The sequence below is a fragment of the Melanotaenia boesemani genome, chromosome 5 (genome assembly GCF_017639745.1).
Source record: "Melanotaenia boesemani isolate fMelBoe1 chromosome 5, fMelBoe1.pri, whole genome shotgun sequence".
Lineage (NCBI taxonomy): Eukaryota > Metazoa > Chordata > Actinopteri > Atheriniformes > Melanotaeniidae > Melanotaenia > Melanotaenia boesemani.
The window spans coordinates 12,840,232-12,863,366 of NC_055686.1; the positions used below are offsets into that span (position 1 = coordinate 12,840,232).

General features: G+C 39.7%; 1 protein-coding gene across 1 annotated transcript in view; it reads right to left on the reverse strand.

Annotated features, from left to right (window-relative positions):
- Positions 1-498: 498 nt before the first annotated feature.
- The window catches only part of LOC121640364 (cytochrome P450 26B1), a 36,088-nt gene continuing 13,451 nt past the window's right edge, over positions 499-23,135 (reverse strand). The window contains exons 2-7 of the mRNA XM_041986078.1: positions 18,489-18,713; positions 7,460-7,578; positions 6,616-6,772; positions 6,228-6,383; positions 4,857-5,141; positions 499-4,491 (exon numbers count right to left, since the gene is read on the reverse strand). Of these exons, the coding sequence (XP_041842012.1) occupies positions 4,099-4,491; positions 4,857-5,141; positions 6,228-6,383; positions 6,616-6,772; positions 7,460-7,578; positions 18,489-18,713 (1,335 nt within the window). The 3' untranslated portion in view covers positions 499-4,098. The remainder of the gene's footprint in view (positions 4,492-4,856; positions 5,142-6,227; positions 6,384-6,615; positions 6,773-7,459; positions 7,579-18,488; positions 18,714-23,135) is intronic.

The following is a 23,135-nucleotide window of genomic DNA, read 5'->3' on the forward strand; positions in this document are numbered from 1 at the left end:
CTGAGTTTTGACCTGAGGAGTTGACTCTTCTGTGTTCTCATGTGCCCCTGAATAAAATAATCTGAGTTCTTCTTTAATGCCTACTCAGTTTATATCTAAGATGAAGTCATTTTTGTTCGAGGTTGTTTTGGGATCTGGACATTTATGTGCTGTATGCTGTATGGCTATATAAAATTATATTTTCCCTCAATATCTTTCAATTTCTTTCATGGAATTATAGGATATATGTTAATTTATCTGTACCCAGAAAAATCCAGTAAAACTATAATGCTCCTGATGCATACCACCTCACAACCCACCTAACAAGCCCCCTGTTTACTTGTATGTCATAGACTGAATACTGAAAGCTATTGCCTCAGAAAGCCCAGAAGAAAATGGTGCCAGAATGGGACACACTTAAAAAGTTTTTCCATTATTAACAGTCAACTTATATAATTTCTTTTTCAGCAGTTCCTCTTTTGACATTTTGGATGTAGTACAAAGCATTCAGAAGTTGGATAACTTTTTTACTTTATAGTTTATTACAGGAGTACACGTAGCAATCTTGGTAACAAAAAGGGAGAGGAAAAAACTAGCACATGACATTCATATTTAAACTAAATGATTTTTCTTCCTGTAAAAAGAAATACAAATATGTACAGAATGACATAAGACAGGTTCAGAAACCAACAGGTGAGAGGAAAGGGAAGTGTAGTCACATGGCACTTAAAAATAAAAATATCTGGCAAGTGCTTTTTGTTTTCCATAATTAATAGCAAATAAAATGCAGTGATAATAAGTCTGAATAACAAAACAAATATTTATTACAGTAATCAAATCAACAATATTAACATTTTAAACACTGTTTACAATATAAATTGAAATACATAACATTCTAAATACATCCAATATTTACCAAAGACCTTCTCATGTAGGCTAAAAACTCTAAATCTGTAATAGAATAAAAAATAGCATTTCAAATATCTTATAACAACAATATTAATCATACAATAACATTAATTTTAGGTTATTAGTAGATGTAAATAGCTAATTTTCCCCATGGCTTGCTAAGTAATATTGTACAAATTAATATACACTATAACCTATTAATGATCTTTTTTTCTTTCACAAAATGCAAAATATTTTAATCAGCTAAATTATATATAAAAAAGGGAAAGAAATGGCAAATCTCATTTGATACAAACTATTGCATTCTAGAACTCTCAAATAGAAAATGTACACAAGAAAAGCAGCAAAAAAATTCTATTTTTATATTTTTCTATCATGAACAAATCAGTGGTGTAGTCGGTAAAAAATAATGTACTTGTGGCACAGGCAGATCCATCTGGAATGCTATTGGACGATGGCATCGTCCAATAAGAAAAGTCCTCAGAGTGTGACTTGCACCCTTCCCCTGAAACCCCATTGGTCCTTTTCTCTTGTGCTCCGGTTTAGAGCTTCAAACCCTGTCCGAACAACCTGGGATGTTCCAAAGTTCCTAAACCAAGCTCCAAAATTCTGTCATGGAGGCTTTTCCCATATAGGAACGAAGAGCAGAAATGTCCTCTCGGTTTTGGAACACAGAAACTCAGAGTACAGATTTGTGCAATCACCTCAAGCAGTAAATCTCTTTCAGCTCATGTAGTTTCTTAAACCAAGAAAATGATTTTGCATTCTTGTTGATTGGAGGAGTAGCAACTAAGAGTGCTGCCTCCTTTTGCAGAACTCAAAAATGGCTGCCCCTTCCCCAGGGAGCCGAGAAAATAAAGAGAGCACAAAAATCAACACAAATAGAATAACAAGGCAACACTTAAGCAGCATGTATGTAGGTTTCTTCCTCTGTTTTCTCCTCCTTCAGCCCAACAAGTTTTACTGCTTCACGAGAATAAGTTTGCTGTTATATACTTGCTATTATCCAAGAAAGTATAGTCTCAATGCAAGTTGAAAGTGTAGTTTATAAATCAAAGCACAGGTTTAGAAAGTTTACAACCATGTTTCTTCTGACCAGGACTCAATAGCTTTCATTTTATATAGTGTCAAAAGAAATTACCTGTTGGTTTTTTTCTGCCTTGTGAAAAACATTGACAAGATCATAAATATGTGAATATGTGGTGAAAGGAATCTAGTCATTAGGAAAGAAATTTGTCCAGCTTGAAAATTATAGCACTGAGTAAGAGATTTTATTTGCTGTCTGAGATAAATACTAATAAGCTGAGGCTTAATCATTACTTTCTACTATTTCTACTCTGCACCTGAGTTTAACAGTCAGGATTAGTAGGGTGTGGGATGCCATTACTGGGAAACATTAATGTTAATACAAATGTGCAACCTGTGGGCTTGCAGAAAAGAAAGAGGTATTGAGAAAGTTCAAGATGGAATTCAGGATGGCAAAGGAAGACCCATGGTTTGTAATCTTAATCCAATAAAGTAGTTTTTAGAAAGTCTAAATCACAAAGATGGCATGTATGGCATTGATCCCTCATAAATATTTAATGTTACATCCTCTTCAGACTGCCTAGTTTCTCTTTCCTTTCAAACCGTTCTCTCTCCAATGACAGCATATTCTATTTTTTCAGAATCCTTGGCATCACAAATAAATGCAAAAGGTACCTTTTAGAATCAGTTTTTAATTTGTCAGATTTTGCTAAGCAAACTGAAAATGGTATTTTAGTGTTATTATTGGACTTACTGAAACCTAATCCAGTAGTTCTGATTCCTAAACTAAGGGGGTTGGGTTCCAAAGCCTAACCATGTACATTTGATTTAATGCTTAAATGTGACCAAACAGTGATTGGAACGGGAAATAGATTAAATTGAACAAAGTGGAAAGGGGTGTAGGTCCTCTGACGTTCTTCCACCTCCCCTCCAGCTGGCTTATGGGGACATTATTGCTTGTGCATTAAGAAATAAGTTTGCTTGGCATCTAAGGGCACTGACACATAAGGAAACCTTTTGCATATATTAAAGATGCCATGAACTTTGACAGAAGGCTGGAGATATTGCAAATACACTCTTTCTCATCTTACTCAGGCTTGAAAATCCCTTAATCAAAGCACCGTGGTTCTTAATCTTTTTGCATCTAGTATTTCTTAACAATCCTTTTATCAGATAAAAGCTTATTTCACTTTATGGCACATGGGTGGAGGGAGGTAATATGGCTAATGCTAACCTAAAATTTGGTGAGGAGGATGCTAGAAAAACAGCAGGGGAGGTTGTTGGAAGCAACAAATTCCCCATTTACATCCCTTTGAAAAATATCATCTGAATACATCTCCACTATCAAAACTACAGCCCTCATTTCTGAGCACAACCCTTCCCATCACTGCCAGCATTGATACTTCAGTCTACCAGTAGAGCTCAAAGTTTCAACTGCATCTTGATTCAGTTAGCTTGTGAAAATAGCCTATCTGCATCATCTAATATGCTACAATCATTTAGCCTGCATCTGCAAATTACAAAACTCTTTGAATTTTGATTAACCTCTAAATGGAGAACACCTTAAAAAAAAAAGAAAAAGAAACTACAACTAATTTAATCAAATGGCCCAAAATTTTGTTTTGCATTTGGTGGTATTATTAAAAAAATACTGGTTCAAAATTACCAGGGAGTCTCCTATTTATATATCTATCTTTCCTACCCTGCTAGACAATTGGTTTTCTGACTTTGATTAAGCATAAACAAAATGGTAGCATATAATATTTTTCATCCTATACCCTGATTTATCCATCTCACCCCCTCCCACATTTGCATTTACTTTTCTAATTTCAACACTTCATTTCACCAATGGTCCCTTTGTGCACTACCCACCTTCTCTTTCAAATTATATTACTTAGCTTTTTGTACGTATTTTTGTTTGTATATTTCATCAAAAAATACACAGAATAGAGAATAATTAAGAACTTTTTGGCAGCTTCTTCCTTTCGTTAAGGAAAGTCCTGATCACTAGCCATAACAAGATGAAGACTTCGGCACTCAGTCTGAAGGGAACCTCCGACTTGGCAGAACAAATGTGGAGATAAAAAATAATTCTGCAATTTCTTTTTTCTTCATTCATTTTTGTCCAAAAAGACTTCCATCACTCACCCTTTTCCACCCCACCATTTATCAGCTCTCCACCGCTTAAACTGTCGCCCCCAGCAGCTCTTCTGATTTGGCCATGATCTCGTTCTGGTTGGAGTCCAGGCCGTAGAACTTGACTTTTAGCCCGTCGACAGGGTGAACCACGGGAACTGTGATCACACGAGGGAACTGCCGAGTGGCCAGCTCAAAACGGCTGGAGCTGGCCAGCTCGATAGCCAAGATACGAAGGAAGAGGGTAGCGAGCTGCTTCCCAAGACAAGACCTGACACCGCCGCCAAAGGGCAAGTAATGAAAGCGCCCCTCTTTGTCTTCACTCCTCTCCTGACTGAAGCGTTCGGGGTCAAAGGCATCCACATCCTTGAAGACAGCGGCTGTGTCATGTGTGTCCCGAATGCTGTACATCACACTCCAGCCCTTTGGAATCTGGACTCCCTGGAGGAAAGAAGAGAAACACAAGTTAACAATAAGCAGGTTTATAAGAATGCCATCATTACATCAAGCAGACTTGGCAGCTTTATGACTATAAGGTGCATAGAAACAGACTGCTTTTTGTGCCCATCTGTTGGGTTTTGGACTTCTTTCCTGTAGCCTGCTAAGTCACAGCTCCTATGATTTTGCTTTTAGAAACAAGTGAAAAGCTTTGTGGCTGATAGTTAATGTTGCATCCTAATCAGCCATATTTTAGTCTTAAAGAGAATAATTATTATTCTAAGTATACCAACTACAATCAGCTGAAGCATGAGTCTGAGAGGGACAATGCCCAATAAATGGCACATGAAGATGACTGTAACACTCACGTCTAGCTCGAAGGTCTGCATGGCGGTTCGGTAGGCCCCAGAAACGGGTGTGAAGAGTCTCAGCACCTCCTTGATAACACAGTCCAGGTACTTTAGGCTGATGATGGTGTCCAGCCTCAGTTCTCCTTCAGGACAGAGGCAGCCGTTGTGCAGGAGCCCCCTGGCTCTCAACTCCTCCCTCAGGCGCTCCAGGACAGTAGGGTGGCGGAGGAGCTGCATGATGAGGGAGGTGCTTGCGCTGGCGGTAGTGGCGAAGGCAGCAAAGATCAGCTCGATGGTTGATTCCTGTGCCATGATAGAAACCAGGCATTGCATTAGTGTGCCTTTCTAGTTTTATTTATCTTGTAATCATCTTATATCAGGGGAATCTTAGCCTTAGGTTGGCAACCAGTATATCACTGGGTCCAGTATGGGATCAGAGTCAGGATTAGTCTTTTTCGTGCTCTCTCTCTCTCTCTCTCTCTCTCTCTCTCTCTCTCTCTCTCTCTCTCTCTTAACTTTACCAATGCTCTTTTCCTTGTAGAATGTAATATTGAACAGAAGTAGAAACATAAATTCCACTTCTGGATGGTACTAAAGGTATAAGAGTTGATTTTCTTTCCTTTTTAGACAAAACAAATGGATTCTTTGTTAGCTTTTGATGGACTAATTCATTGTCATTTCAATAAATTTGTTATTTAAACCTTTTTTTTTTTTTTGTGAGGAGGTGTAAAGTCAAACTCAAGTTTTGCATACAACACTGGGCACAAATATGAACCCCACACCTTAAAAGCACAATTTGTGCTAGGCCTGCTATTGAGCTTGTGAAATAAATAACAGCGAGGCTGGGCAACATGCCTCACATTGTAAACCTCTCATCTGCTATCATCTTTGTCAAAACATGCCTCTGCATCACCGTACGTGTGTGTGTCTGTGTGTGTGTGTGTGTGTGCGTGTTTGTATGCGCATGTCAAAAAAACTGAAGGAGAGGGCTTCAGGCGGGGCATCTGTGACAGGGCCTCCCCAGTTCAGTTTGTGTGTACAGCAGGCCTCATTCAGACCCCTAGCAGGGGCAGTGTTGACTTATTTTTGGCTCTGGACTTTACCCAGAAACCACAAAGCGAGAAAGCAGCAGAGTTGAGTTTCCACAGAATTTCTCAGTTACTTAAATAGGTAAATAGTGGGTGTGTCTGTCTCTGACTGTGTGTGTGTGTGTGTGTGTGTTTCTTTTACTTTTACTGTCTGCTGGTGGGCATCAGTCTAGCATCTCTTCATATTTTACAAGAGGATCTTATAATGAGTCATCTGCAGTGCAGTGGCTGTACACACGGTTTGTTTACATGCTTGCAAGTCCTCTCCTCACTTTCTTTTTTTGGTGCAAAGGTGTGTTACCTTCAGCTCCTGCATGGTGAGCTCAGTGCCATTCTCTTTGGCGCTATCCATCAGGACATCCAGCGCATCGCTGTAATCCTTCCCCTGGGAACACAGTGGCTTTTCCTTGATGGCTTTCTCTATGCTTTTCTGGAGGGTGTCTCTTGCACGGATGCCCTGCAAACATGCAGAAACACATTAACCATCAAGCAAATTTATCCTCACTGTTTTTGCATGTTACAGACATTTATAGAAACTGTTGTTTCCTGCTCAGATGAGTAAAGTCAAGGCCCCAGCTGCAGCTGATGAAGAAATCTAGTGAATTATTGTTTGAATTGTATATTATGAGCTTCCATGAAAATAAGCATTAACTTTGCTAAAATGGAGTTGTTTAAATATGAAAACTTACCTTCCTGTAGCCGCTAAACGGCAGGTCTATGGGTAGGCTGAAGAGGTTGTTTACAAAATCTTGGAAAGTTGAGAACAGATGCCTCATTTCCTCCTCTGACACCCTGAAACCCAGCAGCACCCTCACAGCCATGGTAAACGACAACCTCTGGCTCTCCCTGTGGGGATACAGTTGGTTAGCTACGACTAATGAGAGAGTCCTTGTAGAAGACTCAACTTTTCCTTTGCAGACATGTTCCAACTCTTTCCATTTGACTATAAACTCCAATTAATGCCTGTATTTCTGATTCAGTACATTTAAAAGGGAATTATTTTGCTCTGTGTTTGAGAGATTTAATTACAACTCACTTTAAAAGTAAAGATTTTACACAATTGAAAATCAAGTCATCATAAATTAAACCTTTTGATTTCCAACTTTTTTTTCTCATGTCTTGCAAGCGGCTAAATGTATTCAGTGTTACATTTCAGATGTTACACTGCTCAGAAAGTTTTAAGCTAAAAAATATTTTCCCATTAAATCAGGTCTTTCTTTCTTCTTTCCCCCATTAATCCTCTCATTGGCCCTCTGATGTATCTGCTGTTCCTCTATGTTATAACTACATCTAAGCAGCTCCATCTCCAGCAGATACAACAGAAATATTCTGCTAAAAGAGCCCAAACCACTACTTTTTACTGTAATAACTAATCTACATTGTACTTAAAATATGTCCTGTTTTCCTCAAGTGGGATTATTCATGTGAAGATTTTGTTTGTCCTTTTATTTTCTAAATTTTGCATCATTGTTATTTATACTTCAGTAACTGATGTGAACATTTGTTCCACCACCACCAGGACTGCTGTTGTACCTGTAGACGTTGATGGGCTCAGGGTTAGAGCTCCACACTCGGAGGCTCTCCTGGATGACCTGCTGGATTTTGGGGAGATACGACTCCAAGGCCTCATGGCTGAACACTTTGGCAAACACCTGCAGAGACAGAGTGAGAAGCCGATAGCGTTATTTCAAATGCACACCTGGTCTTGTCTGCTCTCATATTGAGACCAGAAACACCATCCACTGAATCCTTCCAAATTCATTAATGAATATGTGAGAAGGCAGTAGAAAAACATGTTTTGTCTTTAGAGACGTTTGAGCTCATTATCACCTCAGAGAAAAATGTTCATAAATTCAGTGAAATTTAGTGTAAGGTTAAGCTGCGTACCAAGAGAGATTTGATTGAAATTTGGTTTAGATAAAACCCTCTTGTGTGACAATTTTCTCTCTCTCTGGAGCCCCAACTAGAAAAGACTTTCCATCATGTGTTCATTCCCATTATTTTTCTCTGATGTTCTTTCCTCATTTATCCCCAAATTCTCCCCCACATCCCTCATCCCTCGTGCTCTAAAGACTTATACATTGTGGAGGTTTTCCCCTGCAGTCAGCAAAACTAGAATGACAGGCAGAGAGAGCAAGAGAGGAGGGGGTAGATTTGAGTCTTTCCTGGCTGCTCGTAGTATTTCTCTATTTGAATCAGTCACCAGTCTTCAGTGCTGTTTGGACAAATAACATTCCACCAGATTTAACCACCAAAACGGCCCTTAAAACAGACCTAGACGTGATTTAGGAATGGAGAACAGGGCTTTTATATTAATATGGAGTCACCAAAGGCTAGGTTTTATTTGGATTAATAACATTTTTATGCATCTAACCTTTAGAGCCATGATGAGAACAGAGCAGAAAAGGTGCTGCTTGTTGGGCGACAACCATTTGGCGGCAGGCAGTTGGGGCCAGCTGGTTGGTCGGCAGCTTTCTAAAACTATCAAGGGCTTTTTGCTTCTCCAATTGAAGCTTGACAGATTTTTCCATTACAAGGTTTTATTCAATCAGAAGTTGAAGAAAGACAATGAAGCTCATTCTCCAGCAAAGTTGGGTGACTAGTACACATGGTTTGCATTTACTGCTCAATGAAATGAGAGTGGAACATCTGAACAAGCAAATTCTGTATTAGACACTGTGTATAATGATCAGTGGCCAGTTAGTCCCATCAGTTTGCTTTGAGAGGCTCGTTTGTTTTGATTCAGGTTCATTCAAAAGTCACATGCAGATTTGTTATGCACATGTGTTGTCTTTCCTTTTCTGTTTATTTTGAGGGGATTTTATGTGTTTTATGTGCTTACTCTTTAATATCTAAACTACACAAACTAAGTGCACTTGTTTTATCCCTGCAGACTCTCTTCATGCCTTCTGCTGTACTTTTTATGACCATGCAGAGACTCTAAACTCAACTTGCTTTTAGTTACTACAAAGAAATGTTGACAGCATATACTTCTAAAAGTGGTCATAATCTAGACCGAAAAACCAATCTATGTAATTAATAGTTTTGAAATCCCAAGCTGCATGGAGACAGTTGCCTTATTGTTTGTTTAGGATGCACTTTCCATATGTAAACACAATACAGGAGCATATGAATGAAGACAAAATGTTCCTGCTTCTTGTCAGAGTCATAATGGAGGTTGAGAGGGGAGAAAGGAGTTTCCAGTGGGATTTGATCCCAGGCCAGTGAGGGCTGTGGTTTTTGAGGTCGATCCCCCAGCCACCAAACCATCAGTTGGGCACTCACACTCTCATTCTGTCCCCTTCTTCATTTTCTCTCCTCAGCTGCCCACCATGTCTCCTCATCCTCCCAACCCTGCTCCCCTCCCTCCGCCGCCCTCAGAATGAATGAACAATAGTCCACTGAGCCAGCGCTGTGCGCGCCAAAGTGTGCACATGTGAATTACGTGTGTGCACTGTATGGGCATGTATATACTGTGTGTGTGTTAGGGAGTGGTTAGAACAGATCACAGAGTGCTCTAAGATGTTAGCAGTGCTACATTTCCTCTTTCTGCCGCACCCTGGGGCTGCTGGTCACAGATCAGTTTACATGACCTGCTCTCCATCCCCGACCACAGGAGATTACACACAGTGTCTGACCTCAGAAGAGTCTGAGACAAAACACGAGCTGTCATGACTTCTTCTACTCATCTTGGAGTCAGTGTGTTGGCTTGAGGAATAACTGAGTCATTATATTTTCACCTAGCTGATTTATGCTGATTTAGATTAGCCTAAAAGAAAACTTGGATGAATAATGGATTCCATGTAAGCACTTTAAGCGTCATATAAATCCTATCCATTATTGCTATTATCGGTAGAACGATATTTGATGATAGGCAAAAAACAGAAAAATCAAAGTACCCATCATGTGGCCTGAGTGTCCATGGCAACGTTGGATTTGAAAAAGCATGTCTCAACAAACCAAAGGATCCAACACCACTGGACATCCCCAGAAGTCCAGGTTCACAGAGCACTTGCACAACACCGATTTTCAATATGTAAAAGTTATCAATGAGCTAGTTTGTCTACTTATTTCATTTTTTTTTTTTTTTTTAGATTAGCATTAGAATCTGCAAAAGAAGACGCACTTAGGAGACAGCGAAAATTGATTTAGCGAAAATACTGGTTTAACCAGAAGTGATTGTGTAACATTGCAAGTTTACCCGTTTGGCCCGTCTGCACTGGATTATGTATAATTGCTAAATTTGAGTGAGCACTTTGTGTATTCCGACACACACACATATACACACGGACATAAATAGACATTGAGTTTAAGGGTTGAGCTACTGTAGCACCAGTGAGTCAGTCAGTGTGTGGAGGTAAGGCTCTGAAAGGTAAATACAGGTCAGACAAACACACACACTCAGACACACGCCCAGCATCTCTCTACACAACCTGGCTGCCAATCAAACACAGTTTTTATGCAGTGTCACTGTGGGACGATCCAAGCTCCGCTCAGGAAGAGGGTGGAGGAGGTGGCATCTTTGTGTGCGTATGTTTGTGTGGTAGTGTGGTGCGTGTGTGTGTGTGTGTGGGGGGGGATTGTTTAGTACAACAGTCATTTTGCTGCACCACAAAAACGTGACTGTCTTCTGTAGCCTGCAGCTCAAAGACACAGGCTTTAAGACACGCACACACACAGGTCACACACACTCTCAGGCTCTAACACACACATAGACACAGTTGTCCTAATAACGTCCATATGTCTTAAATTATATGAAAGTGCTGCGAGCTGCTGGTTCTACAGACATGTAAAGACTCCTTTATTCTTTTCTCTGCCCTCGCTGCTCCCACCTCTTCCCGTCTCTCCCTGCCCCTTCATCCATCCTCTTTTTAAAAATACTCTTTCTCCTCTCTCTCTTTTCTTTCACTGTGCTCTGTATGTCTTTCCATGCCTCTATCGTCACGTTGAATCAGAGAGGGACTACTTTGTTGGTGAGGATCAGCATGTCTCAGCAGCTATGTTTACAGAATTACATCAGGAATGGAGAGCAAACTGCCCAACACCAAACTTTAAGATCTAAGTGCCTTCTTGATATTTCTTCTCCACTGCAAACCTTTGCTGGAATATCAATAATTGCTGTTTGCATTTCCTCAACAAACAAAAGATCTCAGCATCCTTCAGCTGGAGGGCTGAGAAATAAAAAACACTAAAATTGCAGGTTTCTGGAGGTTTCTTGAGACCAGGAATGCTTGTAGAAGTTATGTTTAAGCTGCATCACTTTTTGCATTTCAAGAATCCTCTTGAGTGAGGATTTCATCTTTCACACAGGTTATACTTGTAAAGACAAATATTAGAGGCTCAGCTGAAAATGGCAGTGCCCTCTACTGATGATGAGCAGAAGCACAATAACACAGATTTGGGGTGCTACATGCAAAGCAGCATCCTGTTCTTGGAGTTTTCAGGGAAGTGGCAGCGTTTTACAATAAGAGGTATGCATGATTATTTGGTTTATTCCTCATTGTGAGAAACAACTGGCTGAAGGTAACAAGCTGAGGTGCTGAACAAAGGCAGAGGTGAGTTTCTTGTCCAGTCTCATCTCCATGTCTGCCTCTCTGTTTTTGCTGCCTCCGTTTCTCTTTAATGTAGGAAAAAGGCATCTGTCCCAAAAGAAAGAATAACAAGGGTGGAAGGAAAATGTGTTTTTTTTTTTTTTTTTTTATAAGGAAAATGAGGGAATCTCGGCAGCTGATGGTTAAAGAGGATGAAGTGAGAGGTATGCTAGGAAGGTGAAAACAGAGAATTAGCTGCCACTGTCAACATTTTGCACAGCCTTGCTCCACCACAGAGGAACATTTCTCCACCACAGGTCAACTTTCTGACCACAAAACTACTCTATTTATACATTTGTAATGTCACGCGAGTTAAAGAAAGTTCCTTTAATCATCTATATTGCATGATCTGAAAGACACAAGATGCTAAGATTTTAGATGCTAAAGATTTGGATGTAAGTTGTTAAATGAGATGTTTTAAGATTTAAATAACTTCTAATCAAAATTTCTGCATTATCTGTCTCATCACTGTTTCTAAAGGGGGAGATAACCTTTGTTTAAGCTGTGCTATCCGACTTTGCGGTCCCTCCCAGCTTTGCAGAACACTGTAGGGTCTTTCAACTTCAATCCATTGTTTTTTACCCGCTTCACCCTGTTCACGGCTGTGGGGGCAGGAGCCTATTCCATCTGTCATCAAGCAAGAGGTGGGGCACACTCTGGACAAGCTGCTAGTTCATTATGCTGCTAATATGGAGACAAATTAAACTAACAACCATACATGCTCACTTTCACCAGATTTGGTGAAAGTGATCACCAAATAATCCAAGATGCATCTCACCACCCTCATTTTTTTAACGTTACACCAGAAATGATGCAGTTTTAAACTGTAGAAAACAACTGAACTCTAAGCCAAAAACAGAAAACTTAGCAACTCATGGGTAAACACTGTGTAGCATTTAGCTTCTAAAGGGATAAACATTTGTGTCAAAAGCTGCTGGAGACCCGGAAACAGCTGAAACAAGAGCTCTGAATATTTACCAGGTGGCCACAAACACTTTTTTGTCATTATCTGAATCAAACAGGCTACTTTCCTTTATCTGGTTGTAGGTTCTCTGCTAGGCAGTGCGGTGTTGTCCGTGACATGTCAGCTAAGCTGCATAAGCAGTTGCCTGAGCAGTAGGCCTATAGGAGAGAAAAAGGAGAAAGGTCTTTGGGAATTCTCTTTATCTTTATTTGTCTGTGTAATTTTTTTTCATATCTGTGAGTTTTAGCCATGTTTGTTGTCCAGTGGCAGAAACAGCTGCTTGTTTGCGTGGTAAATTGTGCATACATGTTCTGTAAGTCAGAACTGATTTGTAATAGACATTTTAATTTACCCTCATTTAAAGTCATCTTTTTACCATCTTGAGCTTTTGATCAAGAGAGTGTAATAATTTGTTTATTTATTTGAAATATTGAGGAAATCTTTGCAAAGAGTTTTGCAGTTTGCATCAACTTTCTATGGAGTACAACTTTAAATATAAGTGAAATTGAAGCTATCCCATATAAATCGCATTTTTACCCTTTTTAAAAGTTAGCTTTTAATGACCAGGTTGCGCAGGGATCAGAAGCTAGCCTAACATCTGTGCAAAGTTTACAGTCTGTGATGTTCAAACCTGCTTTATGTGTGGTAAACCCAGACATCACAATACTCTGAACCCCTGCAGACTGTCCACTGGCTCATCAGCATCACCAAAGTCATAGTCTGTCTGCTTTTCATGTTTGATGTTGATCCGAGCTGAAGATGACGTGCAGGTCCTGACTGTTGGACTCAGTTTGGCCTGTAGTGGAAAGCCCATCCACTGTGGTTCTTTGACAGAGCTAGTTTCCCAGCTTAACACTGGGTTATATGGAAACTGGCTGGCTCTGTTGATCCACTAAAGGCTAATGTGCTGTGCGAAGATTGTTTTTCCGTACAAAAACCACAAGGAAGGCAGAGACACACACAATCACATAGAGAGCTCTGGTCCAGTGGATCAGACAGTAAACTAGTCGCTCATTCTTTCTTTTAGTTGATGTCGTCTCGCCTCTGTCTGTTAACAGAGTTTTATTATGCGGAAAACAGCAGTGAATGCTGCCAAAACACACACACGCATACACACATAAGTAATCACACTTTGTACTGGTTCAATACAATCTTTGGTTTTAGTTAGTTAGCAGTTGTAGCATTTGCCTCTGTTCTCATGGTGATTCCTAAGGAGTCGTCAATGGGAAAACTTGGATGCCACAGCATGGTGTGAAAGTATGTCCTTGAAAAGTTAAGGAAAGTGAACAAGTGAAGGACAAAAGAAGAACTGTCAGCCCTACTACTGCAGAAGAACAGTGTCTGAAAATCATGTCAAATCCACTGAAGACAGACACAGGACCTGAGAAATGCATCTGGACCTTCACTTGATCCGTCTCTGATCAATGAAACCTCATGAGAAATGGTCTCATGAAAGATGGCTGTCAAGAAGCCATTTTAAAGGATGAGAAGCAAAAAGAAAATGTTAAAGCATGCCAAATGGCACAAGAACTGGACTGAAAATCAGGTCTTATAGAGTAGTAAATCCTTCCTAGAGCCCAGATCTCAACATTATTGAAGCAGTGTGGGATCATCTTGACAGAGTACCTAGCAAAAGGCAGAAATCATCCAAAGAAGAGCTTTAAAATGTCCTTCAAGAAGTCTGGAGAACTGTTCCTGAAGAATACTTGAAAGGACCCTATTATGCTATTTCGACTTCTCTGAGCTTTCTAGAGTGCTGTAGTGTTAAATATTCATCAGTCAAGTGAGCGGAGCCGTTTTTTTTTTTTTTTTTTTCCATTATGTCTCTGCATTCAATTTCCATGGTGCTGAAAACAATAGGTTTTAGAGTTTTTTCTAATTCGATATTTCAGTGATACGTTTGTATTTGTTACCAGCACTTGACCAAAGACTGCTGGATGAATAAGGATCGGTATAACGAGGGATTTGCGATCAGGCTTTAAATGAAAGGAGGGTCTGTTCCTACAATGAAGGACCGCGCTCCGATCCTGAGCCACAAGCTGTAAGTAAAACCAAAAAAGCTGTTTTGTTTGTGTGTGAGTAATGGTCAAAGTACGGCCATAGTAAAGAAATTAACCCAGACTTACTTTACCTGATCACCACCAGCAGGTAACACACATAAAATGATGACCAGAAAGTTAGCGATCAACACTGATTCCACGTCTGTTGGCATTATGCTACATTTGCCACATGTACGCCTATTAACATGTAGAAATATATTGGGCGAGTGAAGGACGGTAAACAACGTTACATCAGACTATAGCTGGTAAGCCGAATATTTACCAGATACAGATACATCCTGCTGCATTCCTTGATGCAGGTTGTTAAGTTGTTCACCCTCGTTTTTGGGGTCTGATTTGGGCTTGAACATGTTTGACTGTATGTTTTGTTTTGATATTGTTTACTGAGTATTTATATTACTTTGGTTTGTTTGCGAGATTGGCCAGTGTTTCCATGACGAACACAATGCGCGCTCCCAACAAGTGCTCCCGGCAGTTGACCATCAGAGGGAGGCGGGGCTCAGGGTGGAAGAGTCTCATTGTGCTTGTGGCTGATCTGAGGGCCTACGGAGAGGATCAATATAAAATAAATAAAGGGGTTTATGAAAAATGCTGGATTGATTCCTGCTCTTGTGGACTCGCATATTAAAACAAATTAGCCTGAAATGAGCATAATAGAGACACTTTAAAGAAAGTTTGTCTAAGAGCGTTGACGTTCAGTCTCATTAAAATAGTGCAAACTCTTTATTTGCATTATATAGCCCGTTTTTCCATTTATGTTTGCATGTGAGAATATATTGCTGCAACTTTTTTCCCCATTTTTCCTGCCAGTTTATAACAAAATGATGGATGGCTCAAGACTTTATACCCCCAGTGTACACTGGCAGGTGTCACGTCCTCACTATAGAAGATGTTGCGACAAAACATGCTATTCATCTTAATATCAATCCATATGACTAATTAAACTGAGTAGTTTTTGCAGCCATGGATACTTAATTTTTTATCTTGAAGTTATTGTCTGAAATGATTTGATTTTCAGGATCTTTTTTTCTTTTTATGCCGGTCAAACATTTAACAGATGCAAGATGCAATGAATGAATGAATAATGAATAACCTTTTATTTAATCAGGAAATAGCGGGAGGTGAATGGTTGATGAAAACATTTACAACAAGACTTAACGACCTCTGATAAATGTAATATTTGCTGGGATTTATTGAGTAAAACCACCCATTTAATATTCAGGGGATTTCACAGCGATTCCAAACAGAGGAAGCAGCATATTTAAATATATTTTTTCCCAATTCACTACAGGATTTGGGGATAGATAACTCTATAAACAACTTACTGACCTCACATCCATCTCTGCATCTGGCTTTTTGTGTTCAGGTGTGTGTGCAATCATGCTTTTACATACTGTGTGTGTGTCAGGCCCCCACAGAAAGCCCCTCTTTGTTCCGTGTCGGAGGCAGCCTTCCTAATCAGGGGTCATTACATGAGGTTAGTGTGGGGGTCTCCAGGGAGAAGAGAGGGGATCAGAGCTCAGATTAGACCCAGCCGACCCCTTGCCATCCACAGGCACCGCAGCAGCGAAACCTGACCCCGCCTCCAAAGCCCACCACCCCACCCACCCACCTCCACTCTGCAGAAGGAAAATGAGAGACTGATTTACCAGAAAACACAGCAGACTCTGCTTATTCTACTGATCCTTTGTGTGTTTATCTGTGACTTGTGTGTTGTGTGTGTTCATGCATCTGGTGTGTGCATGAAAGAGCGGGAAGGTATGTGCCCCAGGGAAAGGGGATAATAGGAGAGAGAGGTAAGTGGCTGATTACCTGAAATGATCCTGGCTCCAACAAGAGGGAGGAAGCAGGAGAAAGAGAGAGGGTGAAATGAGAGAAATTAAGCAAAGACTGTAAAAAGGAAAAACAGATAATCGAGGGCCGTCTCCTGATGTAGAAGAGTAGAGCGGAAGATAGAGTGATGGAAGGGTCGTTCTCACGCTTCAGTAGCCAGAATACTGCTGATAAGACTGAGTCTACAGGATCGCTTTACATTCATTCTGTGTGCACCTCTTATTTCAAAGCATGAATACTGGAAATGTGTATTTATTATAGATGTTTAATGTGTTTGAAGTACATGTTGCATTCCAGTTGTGCCTCTGTTTCTGGATACAAAGCTCCTCAATATCTTTTGTGTCGTGACTGCAGTAAGAACATAATTATATAGAAAGTGTCCTTTTAAATGCTTGATTTGGATAATTGCTGCATGTTCCCACAGAAATACATAAAACAACGTCTTTAACAGCGTTACGTGGCTGCACATAATCTGTTCAAATTATGTTGGCTGTGGTGGACACGCACATTCCCTCATTCAAGACCAACAATAATCTACATTTTCAGGCAAGATGGACTGGTGTTGGAATGATATGAGAGCAAGATTTTCAACCAAGTTGAACTAAATATTTGGGTTATTTTTCCCACCTAATAAGGAAGCTGGATAAGGCAGATGGTCTAAAATAAATACCCAAGAAGTGATTCGACTGGCTGTCTTCATATCTGGTAGCTATAATAAGGCTGTGAAAAAAGCAAACATTGTTATTTTTAACCCTTTCTTAAAATAAATATCTTCTCTCCAGTTCAGGGGAAATTCATAGCTTAAACATATATCTGACTGATCTTGGAACCATAATTTTTGTCTTCAGTCCCATTTAAAGACGGCCTACGGGACAGCGATTGGTGTAAAATAACTTGCAGTAGTCACAAACAGGAAGGACAAACACTGCTGGGCTAGGTAAGGTGAGGCTTTGAAAACATTTCGGCGACGTCGCTTTAAAAAATGAAGGTCGTAATCTGTTTTTAACAAGTACAGGAGCGCTTACATCATCACAGCTGGCTCACCTCAGTAAGAAAAATTTGTTTCTGTGAAATTAAACGCAAGGTTGATTTCAGATAATTCTCAAGTTATGAAATTGAATGCATGAATTTAATTATGATGATAAACTTGTTAAGTATTTTGTATCAAGATACACAAACTGCAGTTTTCTTATTTAAATTTATAATAAACTGCCTATGAAATCAATTATTTTGTTTTCATTTAACAATTAACAGACAGGAGTTGCAGTATATCCTCCTTTAACACACTAGATTACAAGTCCTTTAATCTTTTCTATTTTTATTTATTTGAATATATAAAGGTTTGTGAGAAGTCGGTTACAAGAAAGAAAAATAAAAAATTGTTCAGTTATCTATTGGATCGGATTGAGGTTAAAATTGGTCAATTACTGGCTGATCATTCAATGCATCCCCAATTTTGTTTCAGACAATTAGATAAACAAAACCTGCAGAAACATTTAATCTTTTTCAGAATTTAAGAGATTTTTTGCCCCCATTTAGCTGATTTTCCTGTCACCTCTTAAACCATACTGTTGTTCTCATTAGTGGGATTTCTTTTCATTTTATTATTTTCTTTGTGATAAATTGGACAGAATACACAGATTTCTGTGTCTCACATACCGCAGGAAATAAGATTTTGCTCATTTTTCAGTTTGAAAGTAGTTATTACAAATTGATATTTATAAATGAATAAATCCATCTCCAGTCATTCCCGTCGTCTCGGTGTTTATATCCCTGCTACAGCATGCGTCTGCAGTACTGATGTAAATTGTAGGCGCATGTATTTAATGCTAATTTTTTACTTAATTTATTTGTGACAAATAAGACATCCATTTTTGGGTTGTTTTATTTTGTTTTGCATAGCTCACAGAGTTGAGTAGCACTGCACTCAGCTCCGACTGCATCTGCATGGTGTGTTTTGTGTGTGTGATTGCAGTTGATTTACAGAATAAATTGCGTTTAATGATCAAATGTTTATTTTATCAGAACATAAAGTTTCAGATAAGCAGAGCTCAGCTTTGTCTTTCCTTCCCTTCATATGTCTCATAAGTTCAGTGAGTGTTGTGCTTCCTAACCTTTCTCCTCTTGCGGTGGATGTCTCCGATGCTGTTGGCCAGTGAGTTTGGTCCCAGCAGCATGGCGGTGCTCTGAGGCCAGTCCACCGTCACCAGCGTGTGCTCACCCATCAGCACCTTGCGCACGTTCTCGGCACCCGTCACCCGAATCACCGGACGGCCCAGGAGGTGGGTCTTGAACACGTTTCCATATTTCTGTCTCCTCGATGCGTGGAAGCCCGAACCCTGGACAGAGAGGAGGCACATAAGATCATCATCAGTGTCTTCATCCAGACGAAAGCACCAATATTTTTAAATCACATTATCTTTTATGTCTGTTTAGTTATTTTTTCAGATTAAACGGTAAAATTTTTTCAGATTATTTCCAGTAATTCTTGTTTTCCTTAAGACAGAAGCTGGAACCAAATCAGGACAAGATGAGTGGATTTAAAAGGAGGACACAGTTTAGAAAATTATGTAGATTTCCCTGGAAGATGGATTTTCCCTTTGCAGCTACTCCTTACAGCAGAAGGTGCAAGACGACTTTCTTTAGAGGAAATCCCCAAACACTCCACCCTGCATCACTGACATCAGACCAGCACTTTTCTCCTCCTGTGGATAAAGCCCACCCTCATCTCCACTTCCAACATAGTCAACCAGTTTCTGTTAATATTCTCCATTTTTGAGGCTCATTTTGAATGTTTATATGTTAAAATCATTATGTGCACCAACAATAAACTATTAAACATAACCAAATTTAAGCTGAGCTTAAGAAAATGGCGTCAAACTCAAGTGCATTCTCTCTAACTGCCTAAAACTTGTTCCCTTGGTCTGCTGTTTTTTTGCCCCATTCTGTCATTATTATCCTCTTTTCATCCTAAACATCATCCACAAGCGAACAAAGCTGCATTTCATACAGTTAAGCGTTGCTCCAGCTTTGATCTTCATCTCTAAAACGTCTCACTAAGTATGTCTTCTTTCTGCGGTTTGAGGCCCAAACAGACTGTTTCTGGTGAGTCCCTCGCTTATAGAAAGCTTACAGAGAAAAAGAGAAGGTATCCAGTGATGGATGCAGGCTGCAGATGTTAGAGAAGCTTGTATATACAAGGATAATGTAATGAAAACTGATTTAAGTTGCCTTCAGGACATGTTCTGAGATCAGCTTTTACATCGACCTATGAGTAATAGTTGAGGTTAAAGGTTCTCCAAACATTTTCAGCACAGGGTTAAAGTACAGTAAATAAAATTTCTCATCGAGGTGGAGCTGATTGAAGCTGTCAGCGTGTTCATTTTTCCACATGTCGCCTCATTTATTACTATTAATTGAACTTCTTTCAGCTTTTCCCAGTATTTTTTTTATGACAAAACAATATATTTATCTTTATCACTTGATTTGTGGTAACACTTTTTTCTTCTCTGTTCAAATGAGTGTAGATATTAAACTGTACGACATCTGATTTTCCTAATCCGGAAGCTACATAAATTTTAGCACATAAATCCTTTTTGCAAATTTTGGCCCTAAGTTCTTGTCACTAATAGAAAATCATGTTGGATGACTAGAAACAGAATTGAATCATTGATGCATCTCCATTTAAAAAAAAAAAATCTCTACATTGACCACTGAACAGACAGAGGAAACTATGAAAGAGAACGTAACGCAAAGATGGATATTTAACTGCTTCTAAGATTTAAAAAAAATTACTTCATTTTTTTTGTTGATGACAATAAAGAAAACATATTCACCCTGTTTTTCTTCTAATTCACCAGAGCCATGCAGCCCATTTTGGGCCCCTGTCCTATATTTTCAACAGCCTGGCTGCTGGTAAAATCCCAGAGGACCAGAGCTGGAGTCAGTTAGCAAGATGACCCCAGTGCAGCTTTGACTCTGACCTCTAAGTAAGGAGGTCATGGCAGAGCAAGAGGGAGCTGACCCCAAAACTATATATGGGTTGTTTGACTAAGAAATATATATATATATATATATATATATACACACAACCTGAGGGCAGATTACCGTGTTACACACATACAGGACGTACATACACAGCACACTGTATCTAACGTTCACATGCAAGTATTCACACATACTGTAAAAACACACTGTCAGCACATGCATGTTTAGGTCCCGTATATACACACTTTATCAAATACACACTCTAGTTTCATATAATTCACAGGAAAAAAAAAACAAAAAAACATGCAAAGTAAATACACAGAGGCCCAACTGCAAATTGCCGTGACAACACTAACTGGTTTGACCCCAGTTTACTCGAGGGGAAAGAGATATGTTCAAGTCTGAGAAACACGCACACACACAGTGGTAATACATGAAAACATACATGTAAAAGAAGCAGAATGAGGTGCTGTTGCAGGACTCAGCCCAGCTTTATTAGTGAAAGAATTGTTCTTGTCTCTACATTTTCCCTTTAAGAAGGAAAAGATCACATGAAACATTTCTGATTGGAATCAGCATAAAGAGCCTCTGTAACTCTCTCACTACTGGAAAACAAATGCAGAAATTGGCATCTAATTCTCGCGGCTAGTTTGTTTCCGGCTTGGGACACACCTCTGGCAGCGCCCGTGCTTTCAGTTTGTGCACATGTGCGTGTGCTCACACAGCTTCGCCTTCTCGCAGTGATTTAGGTTTACGGTGTAATTTGTGGCTCAGAGTCCTGCAGCTTAGCCTTGATACATTCAATAAAATCTGAATCAAAACCTGCTTCAGTTTCCAAGAACTGTTAAAAGTGAAGAGGTGTTTAGGTTCTGCTCTTGAGTACCTGCTCGCTCGTCCTTCTGGATGAATTTATCAACCAAGAAACCGGGAATTTCATATTGAAAAGCTGCTGGAAAACCGTAAAGGGTATCACTGGTTCCGTTTTACAGGAGTCACAAAAAAACAAAAGACACTGTTGACACTGGTCTCAGGAAACAAAAAATGCCAAGTCCTGTCGTGTGTCAAGATGAGGCATTTTGTGTTTAACGTGTTTCGCTATCAACCTTGCTGATAAGGGATGAGACCCTACAGTGTAGCGTTATGAAATAACCTAATAATGCATTACAAAAATGCATCCTTTTCTTGCTCTGAATGTATAACACTAACCCACTGGATAGGTTGCCATGACTACACATTACCTTTTTAGACAGCTTTAGGTTAAAAATTTGTCAGCTCTACACATCAGATGTCTGCAGAATCTGTCGTTCAGAGGAGATTGCTGGAAGGTGTCTGGTTTGTGACCAGCTAGCAGGCTTGGTTTCACCATCATGTAGACAGGAAAAACCAAACATCTCTACTGGAATGTAATCTAAAACTTCTGGTCATAGGTTAGGGACAGTTTAGCATTTAATCCATATTACTTCCAGGATCTTTTTATGAAGCTTTCATCACATACAGTGTTGTCCAATCCTTTGGTGGATGTGCACAGATGCTCGTTCTCTTCTTGAAGTGTGCTGTGAGGCCGGGGTGTGATTTCGGTGTCAGCCCTCCTTTTAAAGATTTCACCCCGGATGTCTTCTGCCTTCTCCTCCAATGGTGTTTTTATTCAATTGACAGGCAAAAAAAAAAAGACTCTTAAACATTCTTTAATATCCAGTTCCATCGCAGACAATGGGGCAGATTTCACAATGAAAAATCAGGCTCCTCCCACTCCGACATGGTGTGCATTAATATCACACACCCAGCAGTTTAGTAATAAAAAATGAGATAAAACGGGTTTTTCAGCACGTTGAAGAACACTTTAAAGTCACACTTTCTCTGTTGTTTATGTCTTGTCTGCTTGAATACTGGAAACTCACACTAATCTAGCAAGGTGCCAATACACAGGCATACTTTTTTTAAACTTTAACCTTGCTCAACTCAGTTTTCTTTGAGATTACCTGTATATTGGACGATTCAGCACTTTTGTTGTTCACATACAATGTTTAGATTAGAAAGTAGTGAGTCCTTCTTATAACAGTAAGAAGTAAGTCTTGGTTCATTCAGTTTGGCGCAAAGTATTATAATCATTATTATTATTATTTTGGGCTTTATTTACACAACAAAAGCATGTTGGAACCAACATGGCCCAAAGCACCTGTCAAATCACAACTGATGATAGACTTTGGAGCTGAGATGACAAATCTGCGTTCTCGCCAACTCATTTGTGTCCCTCGGCTGTTTCTCACCTTCCTGCGACACACCTCACATCTTTCTCTGTGTGAGCTAAATTGAACACAGATGCTTCAGCTTCCCTGCAGCTCTGTTAGTCGTTTCATGTCGCTTTGAAATCTCTGATCACCCGACTGCTTTTATAGATGAAAAATGCAGCTAATTAGCATTCTGACCAGCATCCCCACCCCCTCCTCTGTGGCTGTGTTTGTAACTGTACTTAAGCTCCTTCAGATGTTAAGACCTCTTTGTGAGGTGTTGACAAAATTTTATTTACACCATATGTTTACACCACGTTTTTCTATAAAACTGTCTGGCTTCTGGTTTACGAGTTTACCAAGAACGATGCGTTCACTGACAATGAATTTCTGTACAGTTATGTTTGACTTGGGACGCCCGATTCCTTCACCTTTGCAGATTTTAGTTGCTGTTTCTCTCTGGGTACAAACTGTTGACCTGAGCTGTTTTCACAGCTCCTGTACACTTCCTCTTTTTACTGTGGCATGCACACACACATTAACACA